The 22,646-nt window shown below is 44.4% G+C and overlaps 1 protein-coding gene across 4 annotated transcripts in view; it reads right to left on the bottom strand.

The window, feature by feature from the left end:
- The window catches only part of WDR81 (WD repeat domain 81), an 86,122-nt gene that overhangs the window by 33,700 nt on the left and 29,776 nt on the right, over positions 1–22,646 (bottom strand). For all 4 annotated transcript variants that reach the window (XM_068270070.1, XM_068270071.1, XM_068270073.1 and 1 more), the window contains 3 exons: positions 19,844–20,025; positions 16,674–16,839; positions 12,224–12,389 (listed from right to left, as the gene is read on the bottom strand). In XM_068270070.1, coding sequence (XP_068126171.1) covers positions 12,224–12,389; positions 16,674–16,839; positions 19,844–20,025 — 514 coding nt within the window. The remainder of the gene's footprint in view (positions 1–12,223; positions 12,390–16,673; positions 16,840–19,843; positions 20,026–22,646) is intronic.

The raw sequence follows: 22,646 nt of genomic DNA, 5'->3' as shown, positions 1-22,646 counted from the left end.
ATCTGAAACCAATGCAATACAGATCTGAAACAAATGCAATGCAGCTCTGAAACAAATGCAATGCAGATCTGAAACAAATGCAATGCAGATCTGAAACAAATGCAATGCAGATCTGAAACAAATGCAATGCAGATCTGAAACAAATGCTATGCAGATCTGAAACAAATGCTATGCAGATCTGAAACAAATGCTATGCAGATCTGAAACAAATGCAATACAGATCTGAACCAACGTAATGCAGATCTGAAACAAATGCTATGCAGATCTGAAACAAATGCCATGCAGATCTGAACAAAAGTAATGCAGATCTGAAACAAAAGCAATACAGATCAGAACAAATGCAATGCAGATCTGAAACCAATGCAATACAGATCTGAAACAAATGCAATGCAGCTCTGAAACAAATGCAATGCAGATCTGAAACAAATGCAATGCAGATCTGAAACAAATGCAATGCAGATCTGAAACAAATGCAATGCAGATCTGAAACAAATGCAATGCAGATCTGAAACAAATGCAATGCAGATCTGAAACAAATGCACAATAGATCTGAACAAGTTTGAAACAAGGAACTCCTTGAAACTACCCAGAGATTCACTTCCTGAAAATTTCCATAGATTGTCAATCCCCATCACTGCAGTTCAGGGTTGACAAATCATCTTATTATAACCCTGGGGAAGCCTATTGCTGCAATGGCAACAATTCACCTTCACCTCCTGCTTTGCACCCACTGCTAGATTGCATGGACACAGAGGACAAGAGAAAGTATAAACTTATACCAAGGAAACATCACTCTAAAATCAACCATGTGAGTGTACATCCCTTCAACGATTGTCGGTCTCTACAGCTAGCATAGGTTTACTGCAGGCCTGACCAATCAAATGGGAAGCAAATGACTCCTGGCAACTATCATTGCCCTGCAAGTTTCCATTAGCTCACTAGATTATAGAGGAAACAAGAGAGAGGGTAAAACACACAGGGGGAAAATCACACTCTAATGTGAACTATATGAGTGAATATCCCTGCTGCTGGAACAAGCTTGGAAGCTCTTGTCTGTGATCCCATCTTTCCAGCATAGGGGAGAACGTCAGGACCAGTACCATTTCTTATGCTGTCTAGTTCTCCTATATTGGACTCCCCCACCAGCACCAGTCTCCCGACCATGGCTTGTGGCCCAGGGATTTCATGCATGAGCAGTGCTGCCAAGAGGACATCCATCCGGCCAAATAAACTCAGCATCTATTCCTCTTGGGTGTTTCCAGGATGGAAACCAAGTTAAAACTGAGGAACCAGGGGAGGGTGCTTGATAACCCTCAAATAATAGCCGGTATAAAGGCCTTATAACAGAAGACACATACCAGAGAGGGAGTGGAGCTTGACTCCTCAGAACTATGGGAGCAAGAGCCTGCGGACGTTTCCATGGTCAGCACACACAAGACTGACCAGGATGCACAACCCTTGAATAGGCCACCTGAAGGTTTCCGCTCAAACATAATGAAAAGGTTTGCTTTACCTTAGAAATCCACCGCATTACTGAGCAGACTAGCTCAATCAGCGGCTAAATGCGGCGAGATGTCCGCTGGGATGCACGCCGAGCCATGGAAAGCATTCTACTTCCTCCTTGGTCACGTAATGCGGAAGTCACATATCCCTCTGCGGGCGTTCTTCAGCAGAAGCCGCTCCGGCGTGTAACACAGACTGGGGGAGAAGCCGATGCAGACATCAAGCACCCGCGCTGGCTCGCCTGACCAGCGCTGACATAGGGGACACTTGTATGCCGCGGCTCCTGAAATCTATCATGGTTGGCCAGCTCTCCCCACACAACCAGCATCCTGCTGGACAGGAAAACAACTGATGAGGGTAAGGGAATGCTGCCTTATGTAGGGTGCCTGCCTAATCAATTATGTTAATTCTTTTAACTAGTATCCTGTCCAGTTGGAAATGGAGGGAGACAAGTCTCAGGGTTGCTGTCCTGAGACGTCCTGGAAAGACGCCTTAGAGGGGATCTAATTAACATGTATAAATACATCAGAGGGCAATATAATACCTTGGCGGATGAGTTTTTTGTCCCTAGGCCTTCTCAAAGGACTAGAGGACATAATCTGCGCATGGAGGAAAAATGTTTTAGCCATTTATTTAGGAAAGGGTTCTTTACAGTAAGAGTGATTAAGATGTGGAATGCATTGCCACAGGAAGTCGTTATGGCAAACTCTATACCTGCATTTAAAGGGGGCTTAGATGCTTTCCTTGCGTTGAAAGACATCCATGGCTACAATTACTAGGTAATGCCTAATGATGTTGATCCAGGGATTTTATCTGATTGCCATCTGGAGTCGGGAAGGAATTTTTCCCTTTAGGGGCTAATTGGACCATGCCTTGTAAGGGTTTTTTCGCCTTCCTCTGGATCAACAGGGATATGTGAGGGAGCAGGCTGGTGTTGTACTTTATACTGGTTGAACTCGATGGACGTATGTCTTTTTTCAACCAAAATAACTATGTAACTATGTTTTAACTTGTTCCACAACAAAAGTTGTGTGGGGCTTAACAGACAAGTTTGGCAGATAGTTGGAAAGATAGTTGCTAGGTGTGTATGAACCTTTAGAGGCAAAGGATCAGCAAGACAGCCAGACACGGCATATGTTAAAAGGAAAAAAAAGGCAATCATCTCCCTCCACACACCTTACCTATCAGTCCAATAAACAGATTAAGCAATGATATAAAACCACTCAGCATTCATTTTTGTAAATGGCAAGATTAGGGCAGCCGCGGTATAACACTTCATATTCTTTGTGTGAACTAACACTGTACACAGGCAGGAATTCTGAGCCAATAAAGGATTACAACATGGCTACAAGGGAATTTACAGACAAATCAATGGGAGAAAAAACTATTTTAGCATATATCAGAGCCAAGCACTCAAACGTTACTTTCTGTGAAGTCCAGTGTTCAAGGAATACAGGTTGTTTTACACTACACACATCTTTATAAAGAGCAGTCTAAAAATAATCCATTACTTTATCAGCACATAATAGATATGGTAGATCATAGTCAGCGGATGTCATTGAAAATCAAGCCATTCATTCAGCAGCAGCCATTGTAATTTGATAAATTAGGGCACTTGTTTGTTTGCCAAGTGTCTGAAAAGAAAGGTGTCTGTGTAGGCCATAACAATCAATAACATAATGCTTTCATTTTACAAGATGCAACAGAAGGCAGATGATAATGTAATGCAGGCGCTCTCCCCACACACACATACAATGGGATAAATGAGCAGAGCCATCTCATTTGTCACCGTGCTTAGCAGACTGATTATTGGACAGCAAATTAATCTTCGCATTTATTTTCTCTTTAGGCAGCGGTTTCCCTTCTTCCAACAACGATTTCTGCCAACGCTGGGCTCAGGTCACAGAGATAACTGATGTTTTAGAGGCGAGTAAATCAGTTTGCCCAATTTGGGATTCAGCCCGGCCTAATACCATAATAAGCAGCCGTTAGCTACAAGGCTGCCAGACATAGCATTAAAGGGTTATTCTGCCTTAAAACAGAATTTTGCCTCCTCAATAGGAACCGGAGATTGGGAGGGGGGGGGGGGAATTTAAAAAAAATATATATACATACCCGGGGCTTCCTCCAGCCCCCTCCAGGATGATCCCTCGCTGTCCTCGTCTGCCGCCGGGATCCTCCACAATTCATTCCAGAAAGTCCTTAGGTCTGGGGTGTACTGCGCATGCATGGCCCGGCTGCACGTGCACCATATTACACTCCAGTCACCGGAGTACTACTGTGTAGGCGCCGAATGCTCCTGGGAATTGGAGTGCAACAGAAGAGCATGCAGGACCTGATTGCACTTGCGGGAACCGCAGGAGGATGGTGAGGTATCGATCAGTCTGGAGAGGGCAGGAGGAATGCGCATGTAGGAGGTATGTAGAACTTTTTAGAAGATATTTGAGATTACTCAGGTTGGCGTGAGCTCTGAGGTGTTTCCCACAATGCATCACTGCTGAATATGTAAATCAGCTCTTTGTTGTGCCTGGTGGCTAAATACACCTCCAGAACCACTGGAATGCAAATTCTGTTTTAAAGGGGCACAACAGCAAAATATAGGCTATAGGGATTTCCCTAGAAGCAAGTTTCTATTACAAAGAGCTACACATATTAGATAGTGTTGTTCTTTACAAAGGCTGTCTGGATAAAGTTTATAGCTCGCATACAGATCCTAGCATCGCAAGGCAAAGGAAGCAATGTACTCTGTATTCAGTTAGGCTGTGAGACAACAGCTATCTCTCTCCCCTTGTAAACTTTTACTCATTGCATAATTGTGTTCATTTCATATAGTTTATAGGGCATTCCTCAAGCCAAATACTCTGTTTTTGTTTTAATACTCCAATTCCTTATAAACTAAACAAGCCTCGCCCACAGCTTTTCAGAGTGCCTTGGCATTTTCAAACAGTAGCAAGGGCTTATGGGAGCTCAGTATGGGCAGGAGGAGGAGGAGGTGTTACTAGCCAGAGATTTTAGAGGCAGAGGGGACTGAATTTACACACAGGCAAGCTGATAGCATCTCCAGCCCTCAGCATGTGACAATGTGACAAACAGAACATGGCTGCCCTCATTGTATCACAGGAATAAATAATCATAAACTTTTGAAGCTGTTTGCAACTAGATATGCTGTGTAAACTATCTAAACTTTAGATAAGATATATAGACAAGTTACATGTTATAGTTCATTTTTCATCTCGGATCTGCTTTAAGGGCCCAATTCCACTAGACACGCTGCAATGCGGAAACCGCTTCACATCGCAACGCAAGGAAACTGCAACCAATTCACGTCAATGGAGTAGTTTCCATTGACGCAAATTTACCTATGCGATCTGGCACAATGCGACGCAGGGGAAATTATGGATCTGCTTTAAAGACCCGTTCTGGTAATGCAAGCCCATTCGCCTAATGCTGTGAAAGGTATTAGGGTAAATAAACAGGCAGCCTGAGAATTTGCCTAGGACATTCCACAGCAAGGTGCTCGCTGCTGAATGAACTTGAATTAGGAGAACGGGGCTTTGAACTGACAGAGAGGATAAAGATATAAGCGGTTATCACATAGCCAAGCTTCTCTTGCCTTGGCGATGGCAGGATCTGTATCCAGACGACCTTTGTAAACAATGGCACCGCCTAAGATGTATTTCTCTTTCTAATAGAAAACATGTTACTAGGGAAATGGCTATAGCCTATATTTCGTTGTAGTGCCCCTTTAAGAAGTCAAAACTCTGTTTTACATAGCATTTTAGTAAGGAGGCTTTTTGGTCCTTTATACATTCCTAGGAGTTCTGGTTCACCATAAGATTGTTGGGCTATCTTTAACTCCTACTTTAAAACAAATACATACATTATTACTATAGAAGACATTTTGTAACTTAAAGCGGACCCAAACCAAACTTTTTTTAATTAAAAATATTTAGTTGCACCACTCTGACAAATACAAATATAAATAAACACTCCTTCAAGCCTATGAGCATTTCAGTGCATGCTTTTCCCCCTTCTCTTTCCATTACTAGGGTTATACTGGGGGCAGCCATTAGCAATTCCTCCATTGCCAGACACCACCTACTCCACCAGTTTGCCGGATTTTTTTCCCAGCAATTTTAAAGGAAGGGAGGGATTCCTCCAATAAATGTAAAATATTTTATATTTGTCATCATGCAGCTGAAAAAAGGCTGCCATTATTATAATTTAGAAAATAGATTTTATTTCTGAAATCTCGTATTTTTAATTTGGGTCCACTTTAACCTCTTGAGCCCCACAGGTTTATACCTCCCTAGTGAACAGGCGATTTTTTGCAATTCAGCACTTCGGCACTTTAACGATTTATTGCTCGGTTATACAATTTAGCACTCAAATACATTTTAACACGAATAGAGCTTTAGTGCTCTCTGATTGCTGCTGCGATTTTTTTAAAATTAATAAAAATGTGTAACTTTTTGTAATAAAAAAAACACTATTTCTTTTAAATTAACCCTAGACTACACACACACACACACACACACACACACACACACACACACACACACACTACCCATACATAGGCATCAGCCTATGTATGTGATTAGATTGTGAGCAGTTAGGAGGGATAGTTAAGTGACAGGGCTTTCCTCTGTACAGCGCTGCGCTAGATCGCAGCGCTGTACACGGTTTCCTGCTTTTTTTAATTAAATAACAGCCTGCCAGTTCCGATTGCGGGCTGACAGGCTGTTTTCTGTTCCCCGATGCGTGCGCTCGTCGGAGCAGTGCTTTTCGGCGATGCTAGATTTGGCCGTAGCCAGCACCGCCATAGACTATAATAGGAATCAGTCTATAGCGGCGCTCAGTGAGTAACGTCGGCGCCGTCAGAAGACAGAGCCGAGGTTGCTTAAAAAAAAAAAAAAATCACAATAATTCGGCCTCCAGCAACAGTTGGAAGCCGAATTATTTAATTCTCTACCATCCTGCGCTCAAGTGTACTGGCGGCGATTTCAAATGTACTCACGCTAGTTCCCTGCTAGTCTCGTGAGAAGCAAGCCAACACCAATTGGCGTTAGCTGGATGCTAGAGAGCCACACTCCCACCGCCGATCAGCATAAGGTGGTCGGGTGCAGGTTAAAGAGGCACTGTAGTGACATATAGTAGAATACAATAAATTATTCAGGATACTTACTTTGATAAGCTTCCTGGTTTCAACATCAGAAACTCTTCCTAAATCTATTTATTGCTGTATATTGGTATAGAAGCCCTGCCCTCCTAGTGATGCTTAGCCTAGGCTGTTTATATATGCAGAATTATCCTCCCAGAGCATTCTGTGAGACCAGGTATTTGTACTGGCTTTGGAATTCTCAGAAACAAACATTCTGTAGAGGAGTTCAATGCCGCTAGTGAAATACCATATGCAGAGATGATTGTATGTTGTAAAGTTGTGTTTTCTGCATCTGTTAACCTGTCTATACAGAGTCAAACCTGCTAGAACACACGTTAAAGGGAACCTGAAGTGAGTAAAATTATTTAAAACAAACACGTGATGTAGCTGCAAATGAATATTACATACTCACCTAAAGGATTATTAGGAACACCTGTTCAATTTCTCATTAATGCAGTTATCTAATCAACCAATCACATGGCAGTCGCTTCAATGCATTTAGGGGTGTGGTCCTGGTCAAGACAATCTCCTGAACTCCAAACTTCATGTCAGAATGGGAAAGAAAGGTGATTAAAGCAATTATGAGCGTGGCATGGTTGTTGGTGCCAGACGGCCGGTCTGAGTATTCCACAATCTGCTCATTTACTGGGATTTTCTTGCACAACCATTTCTAGGGTTTACAAAGGATGGTGTGAAAAGGGAAAAACATCCAGTATGCGGCAGTCCTGTGGGCGAAAATGCCTTGTTGATGCTAGAGGTCAGAGGAGAATGGGCCGACTGATTCAAGCTGATAGAAAAACAACGTTGACTGAAATAACCACTCGTTACAACCAAGGTATGCAGCAAAACATTTGTGAAGCCACAACACGTACAACCTTGAGGCGGATGGGCTACAACAGCAGAAGACCCCGGCGGGTACCACTCATCTCCACTACAAATAGGAAAAATAGGCAACAATTTGCATGAGCTCACCAAAATTGGACAGCTGAAGACTGGAAAAATGTTGCCTGGTCTGATGAGTCCGATAGAGTCAGAATTTGGCGTAGACAGAATGAGAGCATGGATCCATCATGCCTTGTTACCACTGTGCAGGCTGGTGGTGTAATGGTGTGGGGGATGTTTTCTTGGCACACTTTAGGCCCCTTAGTGCCAATTCGGCATAGTTTGAATTCCACGGTCCACCTGAGCATTGTTTCTGACCACGTCCATCCCTTCATGACCACCATGTACTCATCCTCTGATGGCTACTTCCAGCAGGATAATGCACCATGTCACAAAGCTCGAATCATTTCAAATTGGTTTCTTGAACATGACAATGAGTTCACTGTACTAAAATGGCCCCCACACTCACCAGATCTCAACCCAATAGAGCATCTTTAGGATATGATGGAACGGGTGCTTCGTGCCCTGGATGTGAATCCCACAAATCTCCATCAACTGCAAGGTGCTATCCTGTCAATATGGGCCAACATTTTTAAAGAATGCTTTCAGCACCTTGTTGAATCAATGCCACATAGAATTAAGGCAGTTCTGAAGGCGAAAGGGGGTCAAACATCGTATTAGTATCTTTTAGGTGAGTGTACTAACTTCACCATCAGTTCCTCTCAGAAGCTCACAATTTTCTTCTTACAGTGATCCCTCCCAGTTCTGACAATATTTTGTCAGAACTGAAATATATCAGCAGCTGTCAGTTACAACTGAATGTGCAAGGTAATGCCCATGTTTTCCTATAGCTCAAGTGGGTGATATTACAGTTTAACAGTGTGCTGACCAGGGAGCTGTTATGGGGTAATGGCCATTTTTAAAATGGAGGACGGAAAAATAAATTGATCACAGTGGACAAATGGGATGCAGGAGAGGAGAAAGATTGAGGAGTAGACTACACAGGAGGCAAGTATGACCTGTGTATGGTTATTTTGACATTTTATTTTCAGTTCAGGTTCTCTTTAAACTCTGGCCCGAAGGCCAAATCTAGCCCACAAGTGATTTCCCCACTTTGCATTATATTTAGCCCACAAGCAACTGAGCGCCAAACCTATATGGCTAAGTGCTGAAACATGGTGAAGGGAGAGGGGCCACTAGACACCAGGAAACAGTATAAGAGAGAGAGGCAGGCCCTCACCACCATGGAATTATATAGGGGAGGGAGGAGGCCAGTATACACCAGTGAACTATTTAGGGGAGAGGGACATTAGATACCAAGGAACTGTATAGATGAGGGAAGGGGCCACTATATAATCGACGTTGGCCCGTGACTTGGTCCCAGTTTTCAAATTTTGCCCACGGTGTATTTGGGTCTGACACCCCTGCGCTAAAGCCTGGTGTTGCTTGTTAGCAGAGATGACACCTTAAACGATACATGAGGCAGAAAAAGTGGGATCAGCGCATCACCAGGCCGCCTCTGAATGGCCTCAGCTCAGAGATGCGCTGAGCCCCCCCAGGAACTACAAACGCACCTTGAACCCAAACAGAGGCTCTGCATGTACACCAAAGAAAAACTAACAAGTGGGAGCAGCTGACCAGAATTAAATCAAACATAGCAAAGAAATGAACAGCGCTACTTAAAAACAGATGAATGCTTACCTGCAAAAAAGTGCAGACCCCACTCATGGGATACAAATACACAATAAGCACACATACAACCTGTCTACCACTTGGAGGATGTTAGTTTCCACTAACAGCTTGCAATGCAATTTGTTAGGTACTCGTCCCTCCCACTGTCGAAGAAGTCTTTCCTCCATGGGAGGGGACCTTTCCTCCTGGGGGGGCTCAGCGCATCTCTGAGCTGAGGCCATTCAGAGGCGGCCTGGTGATGCGCTGATCCCACTTTTTCTGCGCAATTCTTAATTTTACTGGTAGCGCGCCCAGGCTATGCATATGCATAGGTAGGTTTTAGTTAGTGTTAGGTCCCCTCCCATGGAGGAAAGACTTCTTCGACAGTGGGAGGGACGAGTACCTAACAAATTGCATTGCAAGCTGTTAGTGGAAACTAACATCCTCCAAGTGGTAGACAGGTTGTATGTGTGCTTATTGTGTATTTGTATCCCATGAGTGGGGTCTGCACTTTTTTGAAGATACATGAGGCAACCCCAAAACACAAAAGTTTTACTCCACTGGGGCTTCCAGCAGCCGCTAGAAGTATATCCAGTCCCACAGCAAAGTTCCGCTGGTCCTCAATTTAATTGTATTTTTACTTTTTGGCCACCAGATGGTGCTACAAACACTATCACATACACTATGTATTCATATACAGGCACTTTGATTGGCTTCCACCTTGAACTAGCTGCAGGAGTGCGTGCACACCCGCCGCTGATTAATAGGATGCACTGGTACATCCTTATAGCATTAGCAGTGCTCAAACTGGATGTTTTTATGCTTCCAGTAAGAGATAACAGGTAAAAGGGTACCTGAAGAGACATGTAACATGAGGAGAGAAACGTGCATGCAAAACAATGGGGTAGATTCTCTCAACAGCCGTATTATTACCGCGCTCACATAGGGCACTATAACCTTAACTTCCTCCTGCAAATACCGCAAGTTACGCTATTAGAGTGACCCGCGGTGCTAAAGGAGCACAATGGTTACGCTACTAGAGTACCGCGAATCACGCTGATCGCATAACTTGTGGTACTTGCAAGCAGAAGTTAGGGTAATATTGCTGTGTGCTATGTGAACACAGTAATATTACTGCTGTTTAGAGAATCAACCCCATTGCTACTTAAAGTAAACCAGAGCTGTGGTAAAAAGAAGATCTGATACTCACCCGCAGCTTCCTCCAGCAGCATAAACAATTGTGAGTCCCATGCTGTCCTCCCGCGGTCTGCCGTTCAGCCGATCAACCCCAGTAACTGGCTCAGTCGCAGCAGTCTGATTCTACTGCGAATGCGTGGAAGGTCCACGCATGCACAGAAGACCCAGACTGGACCCGACTGAGCCTATTACTGTGGCTGATCACGAATGAACGGCAGACCTCGGGAGGACGGCATGGGACTCACTCACTCAAGTGTTTATGGAGCTGGAGGAAGCTGCGGTTAAGTGTCAAATCATCTTTTTCCCACAGATTTGGTACAGTGAAAAAAAAAATTCCGGTTAAGTCTAGATTCCAGAGTTCCTCTGCAGAAAGAGTGTATATGACTGTGAAATCAGCAGAACTGATAAATATACCTACCTTGGTCTGGAAATCAACCAATCAGAAAGCCTTAAGTCAGTCATGGAGGCCCTAAAAGCCAAAGCATGCCAAACGTTCTATGCCATCAGGAAAGAAATGTACCACCTCAAACCACCAGTAAAGGTCTGGCTGAAGGTTTTTGACAGTGTCATCACCTCAATCCTACTGTATGGAAGTGAAGTATGGGGCCCCACCACCTACCCAGACCAATCAAAATGGGAATCCAGCCCAACAGAAATATTCCACCTTGAGTTCTGCAAACACCTTCTCCATGTCCATCGGAGTACCTCAAACAATGCCTGCCGAGCTGAGCTGGGGAGATTCCCATTACTGCTTGAGATACAGAAGAGAGTGTTGTCCTTCTGGGCCCACCTACAGAGCAGCAGCCCCGACTCACCCCACTACAAAGCCATGCTGCACAATGAAGACCAAGAAAAGCCGTGTGCACTGAAAGTCGTGGTCAGCTCTATACTCCCTCCAACCCCCGACCTACAAGTCATAACAAAAGTCCAGATAAAACCCACCACAGCTAAGAGCAAAGAAGACTATGTGGAAAAATGGAGGAGTAAAATAAATAGGTCACAAAAGCTAGCCATATACCAGTCTCTACAAAGAGAATATAAAATGGCCCCATACCTGGAAAACCTGCAAAACTCTCAAGAGAGGAAAATCCTGAGTGTCTACAGATTGAGTGCTCACAACCTCGAAATAGAGTCTGGGAGACACAGACAGACGTACAAACCCAGGGAGGAGAGACTATGACAACACTGTGAGCAGAAGACCCTTGAGGATGAAAGCCACTTCCTGCTGCACTGCCCCAAATATACTGCAACCAGGGACACTTACTTTAAGAAATTGTTGGAACTATTCCCAGACTTTCTCACACAAGAAGATGAGAGAAAAACATATATCCTACTAGGAGAAGAGGAATCCACAGTGACAATCGCTGCACACTATGTTACAGCATGCCACAGACTGAGAGGAGCATAACGGAACTGTAAACCTAAAAAATGTCCACAGACTGCTTAGCCATTGTCCAGCTACCCCACCCCCTCCCATGTCCCCTATTTCCCCTTGCTTTGGCAATACCTGTAATGAATCTTGGTCATGCCAATAAAGCTATCTTTGATTTGATTTGTGTAGCATTCTCACTGAAAGAGAGGTTTTCTGTGTGGCTAAAAAAAACATTTGAGCGCAGGGAACAGCTACATTTCAGTCATTCACGATTTGTCCACATGGGAGCTGAATAACATTAAACTACCCTCATGTACCTGAGACACAACGCTTTAAAATGTAGATTTTAAACTTTACATTTTAAATAAACCAGCTTATTTTCACTTTCCGTTTACTCTAAGGACAAGAAACGTTTCAGTACATGATCTGTTGCTTACCTATAAGACAGGAGAATGGGATGTATGTAGCATATGCCATCTCAGCGTGGTACACTTTCTCCAGCTCCTCAGTCAGAGTCAGGTCCACAGGAAGAGTTCTTCCATCTGAACAGTGCACACTCTTAACACACGGTTCCAATGAGTTATATGTATCTGCTGAGAGTTCCTAGTATCAGGACAGAAATCCGAAAAAACATGTTCAGAGAAGCAAACATGATGTTCCACGACACTGAATAGCTTCTCTATCTTCTGCATACTCTCAAGAGTGGTGAATACTAAGAGGACATTGTAGACTTCAGAAGCTGTTTTATTTAAAGATTAAATCAACGAAGATACCATAGTTTTCATACTGGACCCTTCTAACCCGCAACTGATTTGTCATTCCCTATTTTCTAAACTGTTTATCCAATCTAAAAAAGTACTGTTGCTATTGCAATAAACAGAAATCTACATTTGTGGGCCACAGAGTACCTGCGTCCTAAAATGCCAATCACAGCTGAGGATTCCTTCAGAAGACTGGAAGTTCTGTTTATCAATTGTGACATATGGACACTTGCCCATGTATTATCACCCATAACCCTCTTCCTTTCTTAACGGATATAGAACGTTTTGGGAAAGGGATGTAGGTTGACAATTGAGCTCAGCTCTCTGAAGAATAAGGGCTGTCTAAAAAGCAGGGCTGTGGAGTCGGTCCAAAAATCCACCGACTCCGACTCCGACTCCTCAGTTTAGGATTCCACCGACTCCGACTCCACGACTCCGACTCCTCTAATTTGCATATTACAATTTTGTTGATTAAAAGTATGTAACATGAAATTCGTCTCTTAACTGCCAACGCTTAGGAATTTTACAAGACAACTGAAGTGAGAAGGATATGTAGACTACTATATTTATTCCATTTAGACTAAAACTAGTCCTTGGTAAGAGTACTTGTAAAAGGTACAAACCGGAACAAAGAACATCTATCAGGCCCTAGGCAATGTAAGTGTGGGTACATGTAAGAATGATGTGCAGGTACTCTGCAGGGGAATGAGGAGATTGTAAACAGACCACACCTCTGTGTTCAATGTGCACAGCATTCTCAGTGGATTCCCTGTAGCTCTGTGGGGAGTGCATATGTAGAGTATAGTACTACTGTGTAACAAAGTAAACCTGAGACAGATGAAATTAAAGTTTTATACATACCTGGGGCTTCCTCCAGCTGCCTTCAGGATAATCAGTCCCTCGTTGTCCTCCTCCACCACCTGGATCTTCTGCTATGAGTCCAGGTACTTGAGCCAGTCAGGCGTAGTGCGCATGCACACACTCCGCCGCCAGGAGCATACTACACCTGTGCAGCACTATTGCGCAGGTGCAGAATGCTCCTGGCTGTGGGAGCGGCATGCGGCCGGACAGCGCTGACTGGCTGAATTACCAGGACTCATAGCAGAAGATCCGGGTGGTGGAGGACAGCGAGGCACCGATTAGCCTGAAGGGGGCTGGAGGAAGCCCCAGGTATGTATAAAACTTTACTTTTCATCCGTCTCAGTTACCCTTTAATTTGTAGTCACCAAACCAAATTTTAATAACACATCAAATTATTTGATTTCATCAGCAAAGGGAGTGCATACATTTGCATAAATCAGCATCAATGCAGAATTATTTCCATCTCGTTGACCATCTCTATTAGTGACACAGCTACACATCAGGCTTTATTCTTACAGCATAGATGTTATTTAGTATATATAAGAGATTCCTGTGTACACATCATATATACAGTCACAATCAGATATGTATATCTGACCTTAAAAATACGGGGACTGCTTTATTGAAGCAGCACAAGTAACTAATTTTGATTAGTTTGTTTTATTTTTGTGGACTAAGCATAGCTATTACTGTATATATACATTATTTTTAATGACTATTATCTGAGAAATAGAACATTTTATCATATTTTCTATTTTAATTACAGTTACAAATTCATTAGGAGTCGGAGTCGGTGCATTTTTTCCCCGACTCCGACTCCAGGCACCCAAAATTGCCCGACTCCACGACTCCGACTCCACAGCCCTGCTAAAAAGGAAGCCTTGCACCATGCTTTGGACACAATAGATAGAGGGACAGTCTCCGATCCCAATGACTGACATGTTCCACAAATACTCATAAAAACATACAGTACCTAGCAAAGTTAAAGGCCAACTGAAGTCAGAGATATATGGAGGCTGCCATATTTATTTCCTTTTAAACAATACCAGTTGCCTGGCTGTCCTGCCGATTTATCTTCCAGCAGTAGTGTCTGAATAACACCAGAAACAAGCAAGCATGTGGCTAATCTTGTCAGATTTGACAATAAATGTCAGAAACACCTGATCTGCTGCATGCTTGTTCAGGGTCTGTAGCTAAAAGTATTAGAGGCAGAGGATCAGCAGGATAACCAGGTAACTGGTAATACTTAAAAGCAAATAAATATGGCAGCCTCCATATCCCTCTAGCTTCAGTTGTACTTTAAAGAGAACCCGAGGCGGATTTATTAAATCTTAATAGTACACAGAGGCATGTCCTGTGGACAATGACATACCTCTGTGTCCTTCTGCACCTAACACTACCCTTCCCACCCCTACACCTAACACTACCCTTCCCACCCCTACACCTAACACTACACTTTTCACCCCTACCCCTAACACTACCCTTCCCAACCCTACACCTAACACTACCCTTCCCACCCCTACACCTAACACTACCCTTCCCACCCCTACAACTAACACTACCCTTCCCACCCCTACAACTAACACTACCCTTCCCACCCCTACAACTAACACTACCCTTCCCACCCCTACAACTAACACTACCCTTCCCACCCCTACAACTAACACTACCCTTCCCACCCCTACAACTAACACTACCCTTCCTACCCCTACAACTAACACTACCCTTCCCACCCCTACAACTAACACTACCCTTCCCACCCCTACAACTAACACTACCCTTCCCACCCCTACACCTAACACTACCCTTCCCACCCCTACACCTAACACTACCCTTCCCACCCCTACAACTAACACTACCCTTCCCACTCCTACACCTAACACTACCATTCCCACCGCTAACACTACTCTTTTCACCCCTACACCTAACACTACCCTTCCCACCCCTACACCTAACACTACCCTTCCCACCCCTACACCTAACATTACACTTTTCACCCCTACACCTAACACTACCCTTCCCACCCCTACCCCTAACACTACCCTTCCCACCCCTACACCTAACACTACCCTTCCCACCCCTACACCTAACACTACCCTTCCCACCCCTACACCTAACACTACCCTTCCCACCCCTACACCTAACACTACCCTTCCCACCCCTACACCTAACACTACCCTTCCCACCCCTACACCTAACACTACCCTTCCCACCCCTACACCTAACACTACCCTTCCCACCCCTACACCTAACACTACCCTTCCCACCCCTACACCTAACACTACCCTTCCCACCCCTACACCTAACACTACCCTTCCCACCCCTACACCTAACACTACCCTTCCCACCCCTACACCTAACACTACCCTTCCCACCCCTACACCTAACACTACCCTTCCCACCCCTACACCTAACACTACCCTTCCCACCCCTACACATAACACTACCCTTCCCACCCCTACACATAACACTACCCTTCCCACCCCTACACCTAACACTACCCTTCCCACCCCTACACCTAACACTACCCTTCCCACCCCTACACCTAACACTACCCTTCCCACCCCTACACCTAACACTACCCTTCCCACCCCTAAACCTAACACTACCCTTCCCACCCCTACACCTAACACTACCCTTCCCACCCCTACACATAACACTACCCTTCCCACCCCTACACATAACACTACCCTTCCCACCCCTACACCTAACACTACCCTTCCCACACCTAACACTACCCTTCCCACACCTAACACTACCCTTCCCACACCTAACACTACCCTTCCCACACCTAACACTACCCTTCCCACACCTAACACTACCCTTCCCACACCTAACACTACCCTTCCCACACCTAACACTACCCTTCCTGCTCTTACATCCCAACTTATCAATGAAAGATGTCCGCTTGCCGTTCAACTTACCGCTGCGCTGACACTTCTCGATCGTAATACTATTGCACCGCCGAGTCAGGACAAATCTATTGCAGAGTGTGACAAATCTAAGAATCATGGTTCCCCATAGCCATGATTAACATTGCAGGCTCTGATACTGCCAAGGACATCGCCTGCACCTAAAGTGAGCACTTTGCACAAACCCTATTCCTTGTCTAACCCAGGAATGTGACTGTATCTATGTTACTTGGAGACTACTTTTTTAGCAACACTGGAGACTCACATACATGAAGTTTACAGAACAGGCTTATGTACATCTCTAACAAGTGGCCTGAGTGTTTAGAAATCTGAGAGGAGGCTGCTAGGCATACCTGCTGATGGATCTCCTGCAGTACAGTGAAATTGCTGAAGAAGATTCTAAGAGCATCACCAAGATGCATCTGGACCATTTCCCTCCCGATTCTGAGGCAGATGAGTGAAATGAGGCTGCTGCACTTCACACACAGAGCGATCCGGGCTTGGGAGCCATTGGGGAACCTGTTCATGAAAATCAAAAGTCAAATCACATAGCAAAGCAAATGCCTACAAAGACACACAATTTACTACTCTGAGTAAAAAAAAAAAAAAAAACTTAAAACCTTAAAAAGGTTAAAAATTTAGACCTTAAAAAGCAACCCGAGGTGAGAGACATATGGAGGGCTGCCACATTTTGTTCCTTTTATACAATACCAGTTGCCTGGCAGTCCTGCAGCTCTTTCTGGTCAGTAGTGCCTGAATCACATACCTGGAACAAGCATGCAGCTAATCTTGTCAGCTTTTTGTCAGAAACATCTGATCTGCATGCTTGTTCAGGGTCTATGGCTAAGCGTATTAGCAGTAGTGGATCAGCAGGACAGCCAGGCAATCTGCATTATTTACAAGGAAATAAAATATGTCAGCTTCCAATTGTGTCTCAACCTGGGTTCCCTTTCAGGCAAATATAAAATGATACCGCGCTCAAGCAGCGGGGGTTAATACAAGCAAGCACAAGCTGCGAGCGGTCCTGTCAGCATAGCGTGCACTCTTAACTTACACGCGATCCTTTGAAGTGCCATGCAATGTGATGGTAGTGAGACCGGGGTACTTCACTAGCGTGGCCGCTACTAACAAAGTGTAAAAAAAAGTGTAACAGTAGTGGCGGCACCAGTGAAGTATTGCGGTTGTGCTACCATCGAAACTGCAGGGGACTTCAAAGGATCGCGTGTAAGTTAAGAGCACACACTAAGCTGACAACATTGTGCATAGCGTGCGCTCGCTTGTATTAACCCCCTGTGTTTGAGAGAGATAACTTTTGTGAATCAACCCCTATACCTCAGAGGTTCAGGCTCACTCTGTGGCTCCAGTTTATAGTGCAGATGCAGTAGCACTGTCAGAGCTGCAGCAACAAGTGCTATATTGCCTTTAAGTGTATGACAGGAGTAAGAAGCCGTCTCTTCCTCTTTACTGATAGGAGGAAACTTGGCTGTCAAACAACAGCTGAGTTTAAAGGGACTCCGAGCAGTGCAGAAACTATGGAAAGATGCAGATCATTTTAAAGCTCTCTTTCTCCTCTTTCCAATGATATATAAACCACCGCCCTACGCCTTTTACTTTTCGCTATTTTCGCGATTGAAATTGCCGCGGCCGCGATTTCAATCGCGGAAATAGAGAAAACTAAAAGGCGTAGGGCGACGATTTAGGTGTCGCCAGAAAGAGGAGAAAGAGAGCTTTAAATGATATCCATCTTTCCATAGTTACATTGTATTACACACGGCGACTTTTTCCTAAAGTCAGCAGCTCCATTCTGCTGAATCATCATCATTTTAAAGCTCTCTTTCTCCTCTTTCTGGCAACACCTAAATCGTCGCCCTACGCCTTTTAGTTTTCTCTATTTTCGCGTTTGAAATCGCGGCCGCAGCAATTTCAATCACGAAAATAGCGAAAACTAAAAGGCGTAGGGCGGTGGTTTATATATCATTGGAAAGAGGAGAAAGAGAGCTTTAAAATGATATGCATCTTTCCATAGTTTTTGCACTGCTCAGAGTCCCTTTAACTCCTCCAGGAGCAGCGATCGGCTAGGCCCCACGGTAAACTGCAGCGTAGAATCTACGCCCGTTAGAGAGCCACACATGCAGCGTAGATTCTACTTACCGCAGTCCTGAACCAGTTAATAAACACTATTAAAGGACAACTGAAGCGAGAGGGCTATGGAGGCAATACCAGTTGCCTGGCTCTCCTGTTGATCTTCTCTGTCTCTAATACCTACAGCTGTAGACCCTGAACAAGCATGCAGCAGATCAGGCGTTTCTGACATTACTGGCAGATATGACTGGATTAGCCCCATGCGTGTTTCTGGTATGAATCAGAGACTGCTGCAGCCAGATCAGCAGGGCTGCCAGGCAACTGGTTTTGTTTAAAAGGAAAGAAATATGACAGATTCCATATTCTTAACACTTCAGTTGTCCTTTAAAGGAAACCTGAGATGATTTAAAAAAAAAATAAAAAATGTTCACTTACCTGGGGATCCGGTCAGCTCCCTGCAACCACTCTGTGCCCGCACCATCCTGAAACGACCCTCCGGTCCCCCGCCGCAGTTCACTTTTGCTTTCCACAACTGAGCCTGTCACCGGCCAGTGCACATGCGCAGCCCTGGCCGCAAGCGTCCTCGTTCGTGCTCCCCCTGCCGGGAGCATCCTACGCAGGCGCAAGATGAGAAACTCTACAGCGTGACATACAAGTCTGCGTTACTGAAACTTAGCCGTGACAGGTGACCGGAGTATAGTTGAGGGACGGCGCAGGCACAGGGCAGCTTCAGGGGGTTGGCAAAAGCCCCCGGTAAGTGAATTTTTTACAAATCATTTCAGGTTTCCTTTAAGGTGCCCATACTTTACTCGATGTGCAACATTGATAACCGGGCCGATTCAATAAATGATCAGAGATTGATGCCACACCATGGCCGCACAATTGATCGTGTCTATAGATATCCGGACGAAACAAAGGTTCCAGCATGCTAGAAAGATCTCGCTTGAAAGGGCTTGGTTGGGTGAGCTGCAGTGACTGATCTCGATATTCCGATGCTCCCGACGAACCACTGGGCGGTCTCACCCCTAGATCCTCCAGAGGCTTCCCCCATCCTCCTCCACCAGACTGTTCCAGCACTGTCCTCTACACGCATGCGCAGTAGCACAGACCTGTGCGGGTTTCGGTGGAAAAACCCGTGCCTAAACGGGGCAGTGCTACCGCACATATGCGAGCTGCCTGAGCAGTAGCATGGATCGATTCAGGCACAGCTATTTCCTCTGTAGCCTAAGTGGCTCCCTGCTACAGCACAGGCACAGTGTGGCCAAGCTTTGGTGGTCCATTCTCTCAAACAGCGTGGTGGAGGAGGTCAGGGGCAACCTCTAGAGGATCCAGAGCCTTCCCCCTCCTAAGGAAAGTATCACTTTTTTCTTCTGTCTGGAGTTGCTCTGCAAACTGCAAGGACACAGAAACAGATGATGTTATACCCAGTGGTGTACATTACCCTACAGTGGTGGAAGTGAGAAAGCTCAAAACTGGCAGCAGGACATCCTGGTTAATTTTAGGTAAAATGTCCATCAAAGTTGTGTCTGAGAGGTAGATGATGATCTTCTGAGTCAAGGTGACAGCAGCCAAGAGACCAGCTTCCTTCCTGCTATTAAGTCTGCAGCCACTGCTTGGAGCCACCTGCATGTGAACAAAGCCAATATGATAATCTAAATCATGTCAGCATGTTAAAATACTAATTACCCTGTTGCGGAGGTTAATGCAGTGATATTTTGCAATAACAAATGAAACTGGTTTTGCAGGTCTATCCATACATACCCCAACACATTTTCAAACAATGTGACAAGCATTAAACAAATACCAGCAATAAAAACTGCAGTGGTCTTCATAGAAATTCATTTTAGCCGGATGAATGAAGGTTTTGCTGGATGGTCAAAAAGAAGGTGTGGCCAGTAGTGGGCTGTACCAAATGTGACATATTTAGGGTACAGACTGCCCAGAAACCCCCCATTTCTGCATGAATAATTAACGGCACAAAGCAGCCATTCCTTATGACTTCTTTTGCACAGCAGTTTGATAATGTAAATTATAGGCCCCCCAACATACCCTTTTTATTAGAATTTACATGGATCAGTGGCGTTTGAATAATTAGATTAGAACAAGTAACAGTTTCCCAAAAAAGCCTTGAAATGCATTCAGCTAAACTAAGGGGATTCTGATCTGAAGGGAAGTGGATCTTCACTATAAGGGGCCATTTCCACTATATGCGAATTTGTGGACATTTTCTGCACGCAGATTAGCATAGCAATGTATTTCAATGGGCCGGTTTCCATTATATCCAAAATTCACATGCAGAAAAAAAAATCTGGACAGCAGTGCTACAATTTTTCGGCTAAAGTAATGCCATTTTCGTGTGCGCTTTTACATGTATTTTCCTATAAGTCAAAAGAGACAAAAAAAAAAAAAAATGGGGAAAATAGAGGAAAAAAAATAGTAATTCGCGAATTTGCGTGTAAAAAACAATGCATATGTATGCAAACGTATGCGATGTATGCGTCCAAAAAAAATAGCATGGGAATTTGCATGCTTCAAGTGGAAATGTACTGTAAGGGTGGGACCAAACTTGTGCCTGTGGGAAATGACTGCAGAAAAGTTTGGTTTATAATGCATCTTATAACACACAACAGCCACGATCAGATGCTGGCAGCTGATCTTAAGTCTAAGGAAAAACGCATTTAGTGTGCATTTTTTGCCATGTGATTTCAGATGTAGTGAAACACACAAGATTTGTGTGTGGTCCTTGCCAATCACTGACCAATTTTACCACCTCCATGTAGTAGGATTTTTTACCTACACAATCGGCTCATAGTATTTAATAATCTGTTGACTCTTACACTACATGGAGGTGGTAAAATTGGTCAATGATTGCCCAGTCATAGATTGAAAGTGCGTACCAGGCTTAAGTGTACTGCCCAGGCCTAGTTTCCAGCTATGCTTATTTTCTTACAGTTTTTCTGGAACAAATATTTGCATGTTAATGCATGCTTATGAAAGTCAATGGGCTTGTGTACATTAGGTGGAAATTTTTGTTTGCATTTTGCTCTGAAAAAAGAACAGACAGTCTGCTGGGGACCGATAATGTCCTGGACACACTATTGGTTGGGTGTTGCTTCATAAAAATGCACAGAACCTTTGCTGCTCTTGTTGCATTGCTGACCCCATTCAATTACACTAAATGGGAAGGTGCCGCTTGCGCTTACATTGTCGGAATGCACTACTGCACAGCGCAGTGTGTCCATCAGACAGTGCTGCCTATACCCTGATGTTTCCCTCATTGCTACTTGCTAAACACTATGAGAAGTCCTGGAAATCATGGGCAATTCAGTACTAGGACGTAGAAACTAGCAGCAAATGAGTTAAATAGATATCCATAAATACTGAGGTTATTGTGCTTCAATAGTTTTACAATAGTAAAACTATCCTCAGTTCATTCACTGGAATGTTATTACATTTAGTTCCTGGTCTTGTTTCCAGCTTCCTCTTCCAAAGTTCCCTTTGATGTCTATGTTTACATTCTGTCTAGCATCGGTTTCAATGTTTGCCCAGGCTTATGCCACCCAAACTGTCCTCTCATAGCCATCTCCACCTCAACACAAAGTTAACGTTCTCCTGTGTGCAACATTAAAGTGAACCCAGGTTGAGAGATATATGGAGGCTGCAGATCAGGTGTTTCTGACATTATTGTCAGAACTGACAAGATTAGCTGCATGATTGTTACGGATGATACTCAGACACTACTGCAGCAAAATAGATCAGCAGGACTGCCAGGCAACTGGTATTGTTTAAAAGGAAAAATAGAGCAGCCTCCATATCACTCTCACCTCAGGTTCACTTTAATCATAACCTCTGCCCCACTGGTAGAACACCCCATCCCCCATCTGATATCCTCAACCTCAACCTGTGGTCTAATCTTAACCTCTGGCTACTTATAAATGAACAACGACCCAACCTTTGACTTAAAGTAAACCTGTGACATTAATAAAATAAAGAAAAGGATACTTACCTTGAGAGAGGGAAGTCTCTAGATCTTAAAGAAGCTTCTCTCGTCCTCATATATTAGTCCGCTGCAGCGCAATGGCCCCCGATCTAGCGCGGCATTTTCCAAAGAAAGCCAAGCAGGAGAGTGCTAATGCGCCTGCACAAGCTGTCAAGCATCAACAAGCTCTTTTTTGGGGGTTCCAGCACTGGAGGGAGCCTGTGAAAGAGGTTGAGGGGAAGCCTCTTCGGGATCCAGAGGTGTT

This window comes from Hyperolius riggenbachi, chromosome 2, assembly GCF_040937935.1.
Source record: "Hyperolius riggenbachi isolate aHypRig1 chromosome 2, aHypRig1.pri, whole genome shotgun sequence".
Taxonomy (NCBI): Eukaryota; Metazoa; Chordata; class Amphibia; order Anura; family Hyperoliidae; genus Hyperolius; species Hyperolius riggenbachi.
This window is presented reverse-complemented; position numbering and strand designations above follow the sequence as displayed.